The 14,918-nt window shown below is 36.4% G+C and overlaps 1 protein-coding gene across 5 annotated transcripts in view; it reads right to left on the minus strand.

Annotated features, from left to right (window-relative positions):
• The window catches only part of Ntan1 (N-terminal amidohydrolase 1), a 383,084-nt gene that overhangs the window by 8,080 nt on the left and 360,086 nt on the right, over positions 1–14,918 (minus strand). For all 5 annotated transcript variants that reach the window (XM_083136527.1, XM_083136529.1, XM_083136524.1 and 2 more), the window contains 2 exons: positions 4,855–4,962; positions 376–476 (listed from right to left, as the gene is read on the minus strand). In XM_083136527.1, the coding sequence (XP_082992653.1) occupies positions 376–476; positions 4,855–4,962 (209 nt within the window). The remainder of the gene's footprint in view (positions 1–375; positions 477–4,854; positions 4,963–14,918) is intronic.

The following is a 14,918-nucleotide window of genomic DNA, read 5'->3' on the forward strand; positions in this document are numbered from 1 at the left end:
ATATTTAGTTTTTCACTAAATACATGTGTACCTTAGAAATCGAACCTGAGACCCTTTGAATTAATATGACAGCTTTGTACACTACTGCTCTGATAAACTGGCACACACATCAACTGCACTGCATATTAATTAATTGCTTGCCGGCTGTTCATTATGCACAATAAAAAAAGATCGTAAAGATCAACCCCAACCTTTACAAAGTAGCTTCCCAATGATGCTCGGTCAACAGCAGAATATTGGAACTCAAATCTAGGATTGTTCACACCAAAAAGGAGATCACTAACCACTCAGCTACATGGGAGTTTGTCACCCAATACTCTATCATTTAAAAAAATCAACGTGGCTCCATCCCTACAATACTCTAAGAATACTAACTTGCTGTCCTGCTGTGAAATGCCTTGCACTTCTTAATGCCAAGTCTGGACCTTTGTCAGGGAAAGTTGCAGGAAATATTTCTCCCGTCTTTATGTTGACTCCTGCGGAGGAAGAAAACAACAAGATGCAATGAATATGAGGTTACTTTTTGTTACATAGATATGCATTATTACATACTATTATGTATATTACTGATTATCATGCTAAATATTAAAACATAAACAATAACATAATACATTTGCTCAATTACAAACACAGTACAGGTGATATGTTCCAAGACCTAACATAGACACAGAAAATGAAGAATATATTATGTAAATATACATAGATTATATTTATACATAGTTTACATATATTAGTATCACAGATCACAACTTTCATAACTCAGTCATTTTTGAACAGGTTCCAGGTTGATGTATCATATTTGGATATAGGGTCATTCCAAGCGAAATCACCCAGAGCACGTTGCTTCATAGTCATGGATTTGCTTCAATTTTTCTATACTGATAGATACTTGGTAAAATATGACAAATATGTAATATTAGACTTGTCCAACAAATATTTTGAAAGTTACAAATTTTTGAAAATTTGAAGATTTCCACAAATTGGGTGGACAAATAAACGCACCTTCTGACACGAAATATCCATATCTCAGAAACTATGTGAAATATTGTGATGATTTAGGTATTGTTGGAGAGGAGAAGGACAGTCTTAGCAGACAGTTGTGATAATTACGATAACTCGGCTAAGAAAAATGATAGACTAATGATAGATATGGATATTTCGTGTCAGAAGGTGCGTTCATTCGTCCATCCAATTTGTGGAAATCTTCAAATTTTCAAAATATTCTAACTTTCAAAATATTTGTAGGACAATCTCATATTACACATTTGTCATATTGAATCAAGTATATATTAGTAAGAAAAAAATTGAAGCAAATCCATGATTATGAAGCAACTTTTTGTCCTTCAATTGGGTGATTTCATGTGGAAAGACCCTATAGGAAAGGCCTTCGACTGTGTACATCACGAGATATTATTATATAAACTTCGGTTTTCAGATAGTTGTTGCAAATGGTTTGGAAACTACCTCTTGGACAGAACATTTAAAGTTAAAATTAGCAATTGTTATTCAGAAATTGCCAATATAAAGAGTGGTGTACCGCAAGGGTTATTCCCAGGACCACTATTGTCCTTGCTCTTCTTAAATGATATGGAACATTCTGTCTCAAGTACCAATCTCCTATTATATGCAGATGATGCCAAGGCATAAGGAAATAAATTCTATTAATGATTGTTATTTGTTACAGAAGCATTTGAATTACATAAACAAATGGATGCAAAACAATTAATTGCAGCTAAATGTACATAAAAATACATTTGTAAGATATACCAGGAAAACGCAATATACTGTATATAATTACAAGATTAACAATGTATCAGTACAGAATGCAGACAATATCTCAAGACCTAAGCCACATGTAAATATGATTGTTCAAAAAAGCAAGATCTATTATGGGAAACTTGACACGAAGATAGAAAGCAATTTGTAACTTTTCATCTTCATGTTGGTTAGAATATGCTTGTCATATATGGCATCCATTACATATATCTCAAAAGTAATACATTGCTAATTGAAAATGTTCAACGCATGTTTTGTAGATTTATGTATAATAATTTTAACATGCATCCTGTCTATTAACAGGGTGTCTACCAAAATTACAAATCCAAAATTCTTGACTTCTTCATGACTTTTTCTTGGCCTTTTCCCCCCTTTTCTTAATATTTATTGAATCGCCCCCTACTTAGGTACAATTATTTATCTTGTAGTCTACAATCTATATATACAAAAATGGATGAATGTGTGTATATATATGTATGTTTGTTCCGGCATAACTCTTGAATGCCTGGAGCAATTTCAACCAAACTTGGTACACATATGATTTACAATCTGGAAAGAAATACTGTCGGGGTAAGACACCCCTTGCACCCCTAGGGGTGAGGGTGGGAAGGGGTGACATGTAAAAATAATCTAAAATGACCGATATTAGTGTGGAATCCATAGCTTTCGAGGTCGCTAAGATGAATAGTGACACTCCCAATGCCTTTCGGGCCTCCCCAATGGCGCAGTGGTTGCGTTGCCGCCTTGTAATCAAGGGGTCCTGAGTTCGATTCCCAGTGGAGGCACATAGTGGTTCGGATCCCACTTTACTGTAGGTCCAGTCCTGATTAGCCTTACTGTGCATAGGTGGACTTAAAACAGCAATTCAATCAATCAATCAACCAATGCCGTTCAATTTATTTATTCTTGCTCCTGGAGGTGAAACTAAAAATATTGTTTATAATCAAGTTTTGAGGTAATTTAATATTACAGTGAATTTGTAACAGATTTTACTTTATAATTTGTACACTGTACTTATACTTCTAAATACCTGTAAATAAAATTAGTTACATTTTACACTATGGTTAGAATTCATTATTTTCCTGTCTAATAGAAGATTGGGATAAATAAATACTTGGCCAACGCCGGTAATCAGTTAGCCAATGTCTGATGAAGGGAGCGTGTGTTCTCCTGAAACGTCACAACGAAAAACTGTGTTTCTATGCTTGTAATAACCGTAGACTACAAGATATAATTCTACAATGCAAGCCATGTGTACATACAAGAAAAATTACTTAGGTACAGTTAGAAATTAACAAAATCTCTTTTTTTTTTTTGATGCAATGGAAAACCCCTACCACAAGGCACATTAAAATGAAAACTGAAGATGTAATTTAACAAGAGATTTAGACTTGCTTTAATTATTAATTATTAATGCATGTAAAAATCAATGCTCAGACTTCATTCTGGATGGGGAATGGCCACATTACTTTCTTAAATATTTTTACAAAACTTGACGCATAGAATTCTCAAGAAACAAACTGAACAAATCGTAACCACAACTCAATACAATTTTAGATTTCCAAATATTCAATTTTATCAAATCACAGTACATATATATAACAATGTAAATTCACTATACTATAAAAAAATAATAAAGGAAAAATTCTTGACTACAAGCATAATTTCTTGACTTTCTTAACTGGTAGACAAACTGAATAAGAATACAGTAACACAATATCTTAGCAGGTATAATAGATTGTAAAACAAATCTGGAATAATTATGTGAGAAAGTGCCTCAGTATAACACCAGAAGACATCATAATGAAACTGCAACTACAGTCATGAAATCTAACTCTTGGATGGACGAATTGGTAATGCTAGTGGGGGTAAATGTCCTGATGTATAGAAATGAAATTCGACAATAACGTAGGCTATTTTTAAGAACAATTATCTTTTACCTCTTTTCATTTTTTTTTTTTTTACATTTCTGACTTATGTATTGAATGTAAATTATTATAAACCTCTTTCATGTAGCTAACCTTACTCTGTAAAATAGTTTTATACATGTAAGTTACACACATGGTGTTGTATAATGGTGTAAATCTGTTCACAGCACTAAAATAAATCCATTTCAGTTCAATTCAATATATATATATTCATTCATAATGCCCACATCTTATCGAAACATGGCAGCAGAATCTGCAGATACAAGTGTTCTCACATAATTACATCTATAGATTGATTGATTGCATTGGTGTTTTAATTTCACTTTATGCACAGTAAGGCTAATCGGGACTGGACCTACAGTTTAAAGTGGAATCCGAATCACTATGTGCCTCCACCGGGTACGAACCCGGGACCCCTTGATTACAAGGCAACGATGGTACATCTATAGATGGGAGTTTTATCCAACCACTGGTGTAGATATCAGCAGCGTATATTCTCCAATGTAAGCTTGTAAACAAAATTTATTCATATACAAGAAATTCCAAGAAAATTTGAAGTTTCCTGACTTCTGTTTGCGTTTTACTTGCATGCTTGCATTGGCGTTTTATTTCTATTATATCTAATTAATATATACAATAAATAAGAATTGTTGTGGTAAACCATGTCAAAATTTCAGAATATTCAGAATTTCACTGGTCGATATCACAAGGAAAAATATTGGACACTTCAAACTTTTTTTTTTAAAAAAAAAGAGCACTGTCATGCTAAAATGACAGCCAGACTGACTTGCAAAATTCCTGCGCATACCATACTTATTTGTAGGCTCTCATAATTTAAGACAACAACATGCCATGACCATCATTACAATTCACAGATGAAAGAGACAGGTCATAAATGTTCATTTATGAATACCTAAAATCAGGTTGGTATATGTGTGGGAGAATGAGGGAAAAATTTCCCTTTTGGACGAAGGCATCATGCTTCTGGTTTAACTATTAATTCCTTGATGGGACAATATTTGGAAAACCAGAGATAATGTATTCAACAAGCTTAGCACATATTACTTGCACTTCAAAATGATGTAGTAAAAATTGACAATACCTGTTTCAACTGTATCACTTCCCATGTACAAAAAACTAAATAACTTACCTATTCCATAGATAATAGGCCAGGGAATCCCTCCACGAATTGCTGTGTTCAACTCCCCAATGCATGCTAAGGACAAATCTATTTCCACAGGCTGTTTGTGAAATGTATCTGAAAAAAATAGAAATGTGTGAATGTTAATACACTCAATAATATAGACATACATTTTACAATAAAATGTGCCATATGTCTTGGCGAAACCATAAAATTGTTTCAATAATAAACATTCTGTTCTAGTTTACTGTTGTTAAGTATTTAAACACATTTTTTATGCATGATGAAGGAAGTGTGCAATATCTCGAAACGTTATATAAAAAAAATGTGATTAAATGCTTTTAACAACTGTAATCTACAAGAGAAATAATTCTACAATTCTACAATGCAAGCAGTAAGTACATAGAAGAAAAAATAAATATTATCTATTCTCTGAAAGTTTGTAGGGGAAAAAAGTTAATTAACTCTATTTAAATCAATAGGTTTGTTTGAAACTAATCTTAAAACTATAAATTTTTTCAGTCAACAATTGGAAGAAACATGGTGTGCTCATATTTTTATCATAAAAAGCTTCACCTTTACACCATGTGCCGTTAGCATCATATGTCAGTTAAAGACACATGTTCAGACACATACTTTAAAAATGGTGCAACATTATAAATCCACCTTATTTCTTCTTCAGGGCCTGAGAAAGGACAGATGTTACATTAAGTAAAACGGTTAGAAACTTACAACTCCCCAGATATCAGTAATTTTAGCTAATGTAAGATATGTCCTTTGCGAAATGATGAAAAGAACAATTGAAATTAATTGATTTCATTGCTGGGTGAGATTCAGCTGTTGTTAGTCCACCACCTAACACCAGGTGACTTTGAAAATTTGGATCATTTTCTTAAAGTGTGTGTTTGGACACTAGTCTCTTAAAATATTTATCATACTTTTGCATAAGGTAATGGCAAAGCATAATTTTTATTTTTCTGCATGTCTACCAACAACATGTACATCTTAGTGAAATTAGGAGTAAACATCGAAACAGAAGGATAGTAAAGACAGTAAAAATGGAATAGCTACTGGCCCATCAAAGGATAAAAATTATAAATGATGAATATGAAGAAGACATGCTCTCTTGAAGTCTAATGTTTGAATAGTAGCAAAAATCAGACAATGGACTAAACATGAAAATAAAATATCATGTTAAACTTATGCTAGGGTTGCTTTACATCCGTTTTTGTTGCTGCACAGGGTGTCTACCAAAATAACAAATCGAAAATTCTTGACTTTTTCTTGACCTTTTTTTCTTTTTCTTTAGTTAGGAATAGTTGGAAATTAAAAAAAATAGATTTCTTTATTTAATGAAAAACACCTACTACAGGATCGGTTAAGAAGAAAACTGAAGCTGTACTTTAACATGAGTATAACCGATGTGCCAATTACCATTTCCATGTGCCAATTACATATCCCCATCGGTCTTTCTACGCTTTCCCCCAAGATCTTATTTTCTGCTCTCTGAGAAGAAACCCAGCTGCCTCGCCGAGCGTTAGTTCCCATGAAGCCTAAATTTATATCACCACCCCTACTTCAATGTGAAGGAAACAGTGTGTCCGGCAATAAACTCCCATAAACTCCCATATCTGTTCCGTACAAATTCACCTAAACTCTGGCTCACGTCAAGATAATTTCAGCCCAGATGGAGCCTATCGAGATAATTTCGGCAGAGAAGGAGCTAATCACCTGGAACTTCAGGCATTTAAAATTTAAAACCCCAAGAAGACTTTCTCCCTTGTTTTGAACAAAGATCCTCTGTCCTCGTGAGATTTTGCAGGTGGCCAGGCTCGGAATCGAGACAATTGCTCCACACATGGTGTTCTCCACGAGACGCATAACTTCCACGATCGCCGCCATCCCGTCTGGCTCACTGACGTCAAATTGACAAGAGTAAAAAGCAGAGAATCTTGAACTCCAACCCTGCCAGAACATTTCTTTTCGCATATCCTCGCTTCGATGCAATTTCGACAGCAAAGGAAGGAATAACTTTACTGAAGTGTCCGAGTTGTGTGCGATAAAATTTGAGCTGAGAGCCATTAAAATTAATTAGAACAGATGCTTTTCATTCCTCGAGATCAGCTCTCAAACAAGGTGCTATTGTGTTTTCATGCTATGCGATTATCGCCTCTCAGTAAGCAATTCTCACCCTTAACTTCCCCGTGTGTTACGATTATCACCCCTACATACAGAAGTGACCACGTGTGGGCGGAGCAAAAAGTTCAACGACCAATAGAGTGAAGGACAATTCTTCGGAGAACGGAAAGAAAAGACGAAGTAAGGACTTAGCAGGAGCAGTGCAAAGTGAGAGTGGAAATACACAGTTCGACATTCATTTTTTAGAGAGACAGTTTTAGAACATTCGCAGTTAAACTTTCAGCACCTTTATAGGTCAGAGAGAAATTGTTTTCTCTTCTCTGGACCATGCATCGAGTCCTAGCTTTGTGATTTCAAACTTCTTTAACGTAACTGGATAGGCCATGGTGCTAGAAACATAGCGTTTATGTACGTATAACGCCGACCATCAGCGGTCTGCGTTGCTCACTTGTTTAGATCCGGTGCATTGTGGGTCGGTATCAGTGTGTTTTTCTTATGGTGCCTCAGTAGGAGAGCGGAATTGTAAGTATGTATACAGGGATGTATTAAATATTATGTCGTAATTTATTTCAGTGTCCAGTGTTCTGATTTCCGATTCCTAAATTCATGATAAATTTGGCTAGTAAACGAAGACCATTGTAGAAGGAACTTCATCGTCCTCCTCCAATGGCCGAACCAGTGGCCGTTCACGCAATGTACATTTTAATTTCTCCTTACATTAGAACATCCATGCCTAAAAATTAGCCGTAACCTTGGTTCGAACCCTAAACGCCTCTGTTTTTTTTATTATGTTATTTATAATTACTGTTATAAATGGCTTTTCCCGAACAGGGACTTGTTTACAAGCCAGATTTAATGTACCGTTGGTAAAATTCTAAAATTCTAAATTTGCCCTAAATTTTATAAATCTCAAAAAGAAATCAGGACACTGCAATAGTTTCTTTTTGCATGCCACGCGAAGTGCACTAACCTCCGCTAAAACTAACAACAAACACTTGTTTGATTTTTTTTTCTTTCTCTTTCTTTCCTGTAAATTTTGAATGCCCATAACGAGAAAAATGGCACTGACATGGAAGGGCTTAGGGACACCCTAATGGAAATGCTCAAAGCTAATAGTGAAAAGTTAGACTCATTACAAAGGGGAAATGAGGAACTGGGAAACAGGATAGAGGCTCAAATAAAGAAATGTGAAGTAACAAGAGGGAAGGTAGACCAGTTAGAGAAGAGAGTAGAGAAGTCAGAGGGAGAGAATAGAGAGTTAATTGTTAGGGAAGTACAACAAGCAGAAGGTAGACTTAACAGAGAGGCTGTTAGCTACATGAACTCGTTAAGGGATGCCAGGGAACACGAGTTCAATACATACAAGGTTAGCTTTGAAGCTAGGAGTAAAAAGGAGCTCGAAGTGATTAAACGCAGAGTGACTGGCATCGAAGAGTTTAATAAGGAAGCGAGTGATCAAGTTAATGCTAGGTTAGGTGAGTTAGAGAAGGGAAATGCTAAAATACTGAATAAGTTACAGAGCAGATTAGATAGAATTGAGAACCTATCTAAAAATGTAAAAGGGAAGAAAGATAATAGTGGGGAAATTACCAAATTAGAGAAGGCTATCGAAGAGCTAGAGAAAAAATATGAGAGCAACCAGGGGGAGATTAGCCAGCTAAAGATAAAAAGGGAAAAACAGGCGGTTAAGCCTAAGGTTCAATCCCAAAGCACCCCTTATGCTTCCTCGGACTCGGACAGTGATTCCGGGGTAGAGCATAAGCCAAAGCCAAGGAAACGGACTGCCATCAGGTTTGGGGACCTAGAAAAACTCCCCAAATTCAGTGCCGCAAGACCTGAGTACCTAGCTTCTCAGTTCTTGGCAGACATTGAAGAGTCGTTTTGCTTGCTGGGTGTGCAGGAGGAGGATATTTTATCCTACCTGCCAAAGTTACTGACAGGGGTGGCCAAAAACTGGTACCTCCAAGTAAAGGGGAATTTTGATACCTATTCGGGGTTCAAGGCATTGTTTCTGTCCACGTATCAATCAGATACGTGGAAGTCAACGTACCTAGCCAAGGTAATGAATAGTAGGTACACTGACCATAGCAAGGGCTCCATGCTTTCCTATTTTTGGCAACAGGTAAACTTACTGAATAACATACAAACTGGCATGACGGACCAACAAAAGACGGTCATCATAGCCAACCAGCTCCCCAACAAGGTTAAGGAGGCACTCTTAATCCACCCCTACATTAGCCTAGAGATGGCAGCCGAGATTGTAGCCAGGTTAGACATAGTGTCCCAATCCAGTCAAAGGGAGGACCAAAGGAGGTTCCAACCCCGGTACCCCCAAAATAGACAAGAAAACTTTCAGGCTAGGCAGGTCAGGGTACGAAGACCTAGGTTCGAACCCAGCCCCCCGCGAAGAACTGAAAATAACTTCCGTCGGGGTAGCACTTGGGATAGCAACCCGCGACACAACAACTCATACCGGGGCAGATCGAACGCATACTCCGATAATCGTAACGGGGGAGGTAGTAGTTTCAGCTATCGTAACGGGAGAAGAAACTCCCCGGTACGTAGGAACAACAACCAGGCTAGCCAGGGTAGGGGTCCCACTTATGCACAAGTGGTGGCTGCGGATCGAACCCGAGCACCAGAACAAGGCCCCACCTTAAATCCTAACAGCCCTCCATTTAGAACTGGTAACCAGCCTACCAGATCTTTAAATGCTTAGGCTCCCCTCTTACAGAAGGTAGGCAAGGGGGAAGCTCCATTGATACTGATGACAGGGAAACACAAGTAAAGCAACTGGTGAATGATGAAAATAAATATGAAATTTGTAGGGTTGATTTGAATTTTTATGAGGATTTTGAAGATAATGAGGAATATTATAGTGCTAAAAACCTTTCATTGCCAGTAAATATCAGGAACAAAGTAAAATGTAGTTCATTTGTTAATGTAAGTTTCAATAATAAAGAATATAAGGCACTTGTAGACTCGGGAGCAGAAATTTCTGTAATGGCTGAGAGTGTTTGGAGAGAAATAACAAGTGAAATTTCAAGACCTACCTTGCTTAATACTGATAATATAATGCTGATAGATTACAGTGGGAAAAAGAAACAAAAATCACTAGGGAAATTCATTACAGATGTGGATATTGGGGGTAAAATAGTAACCGTGCAATTTTTAATAGTCAGAGAACTACCAGCAAGAATTTTGATTGGGTTGGATTTACTTTTTGCACTAGAGGCTAAGCTAGACCTGAAGGAAAGAGAATTGTTATTAAACACAGAACAAGGAAGTAAAGTAGTACCATTGTTACCCCTACCACTTGCTGAAGGCACTCAGGATTTAGATAATCCTTGTAACCAGGTACACAAGCAAACTAGGTATACAATACCAGTTGGGAATACTAATTGTAATACACAGGCCACATCCCAAGAACTTTTTCAAAAAGCACAAGATGCAGAAATCCTAAATCCTACAGAAAAGGATATACTTCTAGACACATTATTAGAATTTAATGATCTTTTTGATGACAAGCCTGGGTGTTGCAATAAGTATGTACATAAAATAGAGGTAGATACCGCAGAACCTTTGGTAGCGAAGACTTATCCCATACCATATAACTATAAATCTCAAGTCAGGGAACACTTACATAAACTTTTAGAGTGGGATATAATAGAATTTAGTGAATCTTGTCACCTCAACCCCCTGGTGGTAATACCGAAATCTGATGGGTCGCTGCGCATTTGCACTGACATGCGTAATGTCAACTTGCACCAGAAATTGATTCAAACAAAGCCTATTAGGATAGATGAGGCTTTACAAGGTTTTCAAGGCAAGAAATACATAACCACCATAGACATGTTTTCAGGTTTTTACCAGATTTTGATTACCGAAGAGTCTAAACCACTTACAGCATTCAGTTTCGATGGTAAATTATACCAGTACAAAAGGTTAGTTTTTGGTTCTTCGAACGGAGTGCAAGCTTTTACTGAAGCTATGAATAGAACACTGGGGGATACACTTTCAGATAAGGTTATGATCTATGTAGATGATTTGTGTATTAGGACAGAGACTTTTGAAGAACACATAGAGCTTTTAAAAGAAGTATTTTCGAAGATTAGGGCTGCTAACATGACCATCAAACTGAAGAAAAGTTTCTTTTGCAAAGAGAAAATAAACTATTTAGGCCATACAATTGATCAGAAAGGGATTCACATAAATCAGGATAGGATACAGTCAATAGTTGAACTTCCTAGACCTAGAACTAGGAAACAACTACAGAAAATTTTAGGTGCTTTTGGTTGGTTGAGAAAATTCATTCCCAGTTATTCAGAAATCTGTAAACCACTAACAGACTTGCTTAAGAAAGACAAAAAGTGGGAATGGGGTAGAAAAGAAGAAAATAGTTTCTTATCTATGAAAGATGCCATAGCCAGGGATGCTACATTACATCACCCTGACATGCAAAAGGAATTTTTCATACAGACAGATGCGAGTGGAATTGACATAGGGGGATATCTATTTCAAATTGATAACGGGGAGCCTCGTGTCATCTATTATGTAAGTAGAACATTGAGACCATATGAAGAAAAGTACACTATTACTGAACTAGAGTGTTTGAGTATAATCTTTTGCATTTCTAAATTTAGACAATATGTAGCTGGCACTAAATTTACAGTCATTTGTGACCACCATGCTTTGCAGTGGCTAAACAGCTCAAAAAACTGGAATGCTAGGCTAACCAGGTGGTCTTTGCAGTTGCAAGCCTACCAGTTTCAAGTACATTACTGCAAGGGCAAAGAAAATGGTCTGGCAGACCTGTTAAGCAGGACTTTTGAAAGTAAAGAAACTGAAAACTTACATATAAATGCCACAAGCGAACCGTTCCGTAACGAGATACTTGACTTTTCCGTTGACTTCGTAGCTGCGGAGCAACGAAAAGACCCCGTACTTCTCCCTATCATACAGTTTTTGGAGGGTACACACACAGAAAATTCAACTAGGTCTAGAAATTGGTTTAAGTTTTACAAAATTTTGCCAAACAACTTATTAGTTACGAGGGATTATCATTTTTTGAATGAATGGAAGCTCTGCATACCAGAATCATTTGTACCAGTAGTTCTTAGAGCTTACCATGACAATTTAGGACATTTTGGGGTAGATAAAATGATGAGAAGGATTTTAAAACTGTATAATTGGAGAAATATGAGGAAAGATGTCAGATCTTATGTTACAGACTGCATTACATGTCAAAGTACTAAAGATAACACACACCCACCTAGACAAACACTGTTATTGCACAGTATGGAAGGTAGAGATATTGTTTTGTTCATAGATATTCAGGGCCCATTACCAAGGGGTAAGAGAGGTGAAAGATTCTTACTAACTATTCAAAATGCAAAAACTAGGTTTCTAACCGCATACACATTACGTAACAGTACTACCGACGGCATACTACGGAAGCTAATTGATGTCTATTTTTTACATTTCGGGATCCCAAATTTAATAGTAAGTGACAACGGAGTCCAGTTCAAGGCAAATAAATATGTACAGTCGTTAGCCTCTCTAGGCATAAAGGTTGCTTACACCCCGGTATACAAACCGAGCAGTAACCTAGTAGAGAGGATACACAAAGATTTGAACCGGCTTATGCGAGTGGTCTGTGAGGGCGCGCATAATGCTTGGCCAGAGCATGTCACCAAAGTTGTTAACTTGTTGAATGGAAGTGTCAACCATTCCACTGGTTTTGCACCCATAGAGCTTCAATTAAATTATCCCATTGACAATGCAGTAAAAACACACTTTGACTTGCCACCTGGTGAAGAGATGAACTGGGAACATAAGCTGTACATGGCTAGTATTAATACAGCGGGTGAAAGAGACAAAAGAAACGCCAGGATAAATGCACAATTGTCCCAAAGGCCAAATGTCTCTGTAGGTAACTTAATCTTTTTGAAAACACACTTTCTTAGTAGCTTATTGGATGCCATAACCAGGAAATACTGCAATACCTTCTCCGGTCCTTATTACTGCTATCAAGAAGAGCGAGTTGACGTGTTCACGCTGTTGGACTGCTGTACCGGCCAGATGGTAACCAATCAGCATGTGGAAAACATGAAGCTGTGGCACTGTACCGAAGGTAAAAGGACATTGTACCTCAGGATGTTGAAGGGTAAGAGACCAGATCTTTTTCCACAGGATGTTAATGACGCACATGTTACATAACACGCATACTTACAAAGGGAAGTCCTCTTAAAGGACTGGAGGCTGGGAGAGACTTTTACACTTGATTCTCAGGATGGCGTAAATAGAATCTTGTTCTTTATTTCTCCTTCAACCTAAAAATTGGTTCTTAAAAACAATATTTGGCTTATCTTTTATTTTCCAAACTAAAAGCATTACGCTGTTAAATAAGGCACTTAAAATGAATTTTCAGCATAAAAGCTACAATTTTTGTAACAAATTCTTACATTTAGAACTTAATAATAACAATTAAGCTATAAATTACTTAAATATAAAGAGTTAATCTTGTATTGTTTCATAAAATTGAGCTACTGTGACGTAGAAATCCAAATTTTGTCTGAACTAGTACCTTTGCGGAGAACTTGAATTTTAAATCAGCCATAAAATGCTTAATTACAGTCGGATCTTTATGAAAACTAATTACTGAAGTCATAAACAGACTACCCTTGAGGGAAATTACAAAAAATCAACCAGGACTTGCATAATTTTATTTTTAATTATCCAGTTTTTATACGAAGGTGTCGTATCGGAGGCTCGTAAACAGAGAAACTTCGAATTTATGTAAAAATTTTACTTTTATTTCAGGATATTTACTTCGAACTTGTTTAATTATTTAATATAAGTGTTATAGATGTTTTGCAACCAACTACCATTTAAAGTTAGTGAAAATCAGTGTTGCCAGCTAATTTTTTAGAAAATTTTTGACGTTCCGAGGAATTATTTTCCGAAATCACCTTTCTTCAATGTACTGATTAAGCCAACATACCTGTGACTTGTGTAATCATACAGTATAATAGTTACTAAGTAACAATTCATTATAAATGGTTTTGCAACCATCAACTTTAATATTTTTCTCAGCATGCGTGCTTACCTGTACATGCTGAATGCGACGGATGACCTGATGATAAATAAAAAACTTATAATGAAAAGGGAGACCAACTTCTTCGTTTTATATATCTCCCTAGGGTTAATTTCTTGCTATAGAGAACCTCAAAGATCAAAATTTCTATTCTCAAAGGAGACTAGAACTCAAAATTTATTTTTGCCACCATTTTGAAATAATTTTGGTATACCCCGGGTAACTTGAAAGATTTTTTTTGGTGTGGAAGTTAAGGAGTTAGGAAGAGGAAGATTGGAGCACACCGCGTGTCACCTGTCCTCCCAACAGCTCATAAGACGCTATGGCAGCGTGAGCTAAACATGATTTAAATATGGATTTGACTTAATCATTGCGGAATTCGACAGTTTTCATGCGCGGAGCATATTTTATTTTACACTTTGCCTTCTTTAGGCTTTAAGGGATTTTTTTTATTATCAACATTTTATCTTGCTGTCGGATTCAAGGGGGGGGACTCTTTTATATATACATGCGGGTTGGGTTTGGACGTGTTCGGTTCCTGGATTCTATCAGCCACGTGAAAGGTCGACATTTGGCTGCTAGAAGTTAGGGCCTAACTACGTAGTCCTCATAAAATTGCCCTTTGCGGCTAAAACATTGCAACAATTGCTTAAGAATAAGTAAGACAACAATTACACTCGACCAAAAGGGAAAAATTTCATACACATGCATACACTTGTAATATAGTTGTATTTTAATCTTTTGATTTTATGATGTAACTAACAGAAGGTGGTGTTAAGTCATCTGTTTGTAATAATCTCATACATTTGCTCATATTAACTTCTTCATTATATCTAAA

This window comes from Lepisma saccharinum, chromosome 15 (genome assembly GCF_977018435.1).
Source record: "Lepisma saccharinum chromosome 15, izLepSacc3.1, whole genome shotgun sequence".
Lineage (NCBI taxonomy): Eukaryota > Metazoa > Arthropoda > Insecta > Zygentoma > Lepismatidae > Lepisma > Lepisma saccharinum.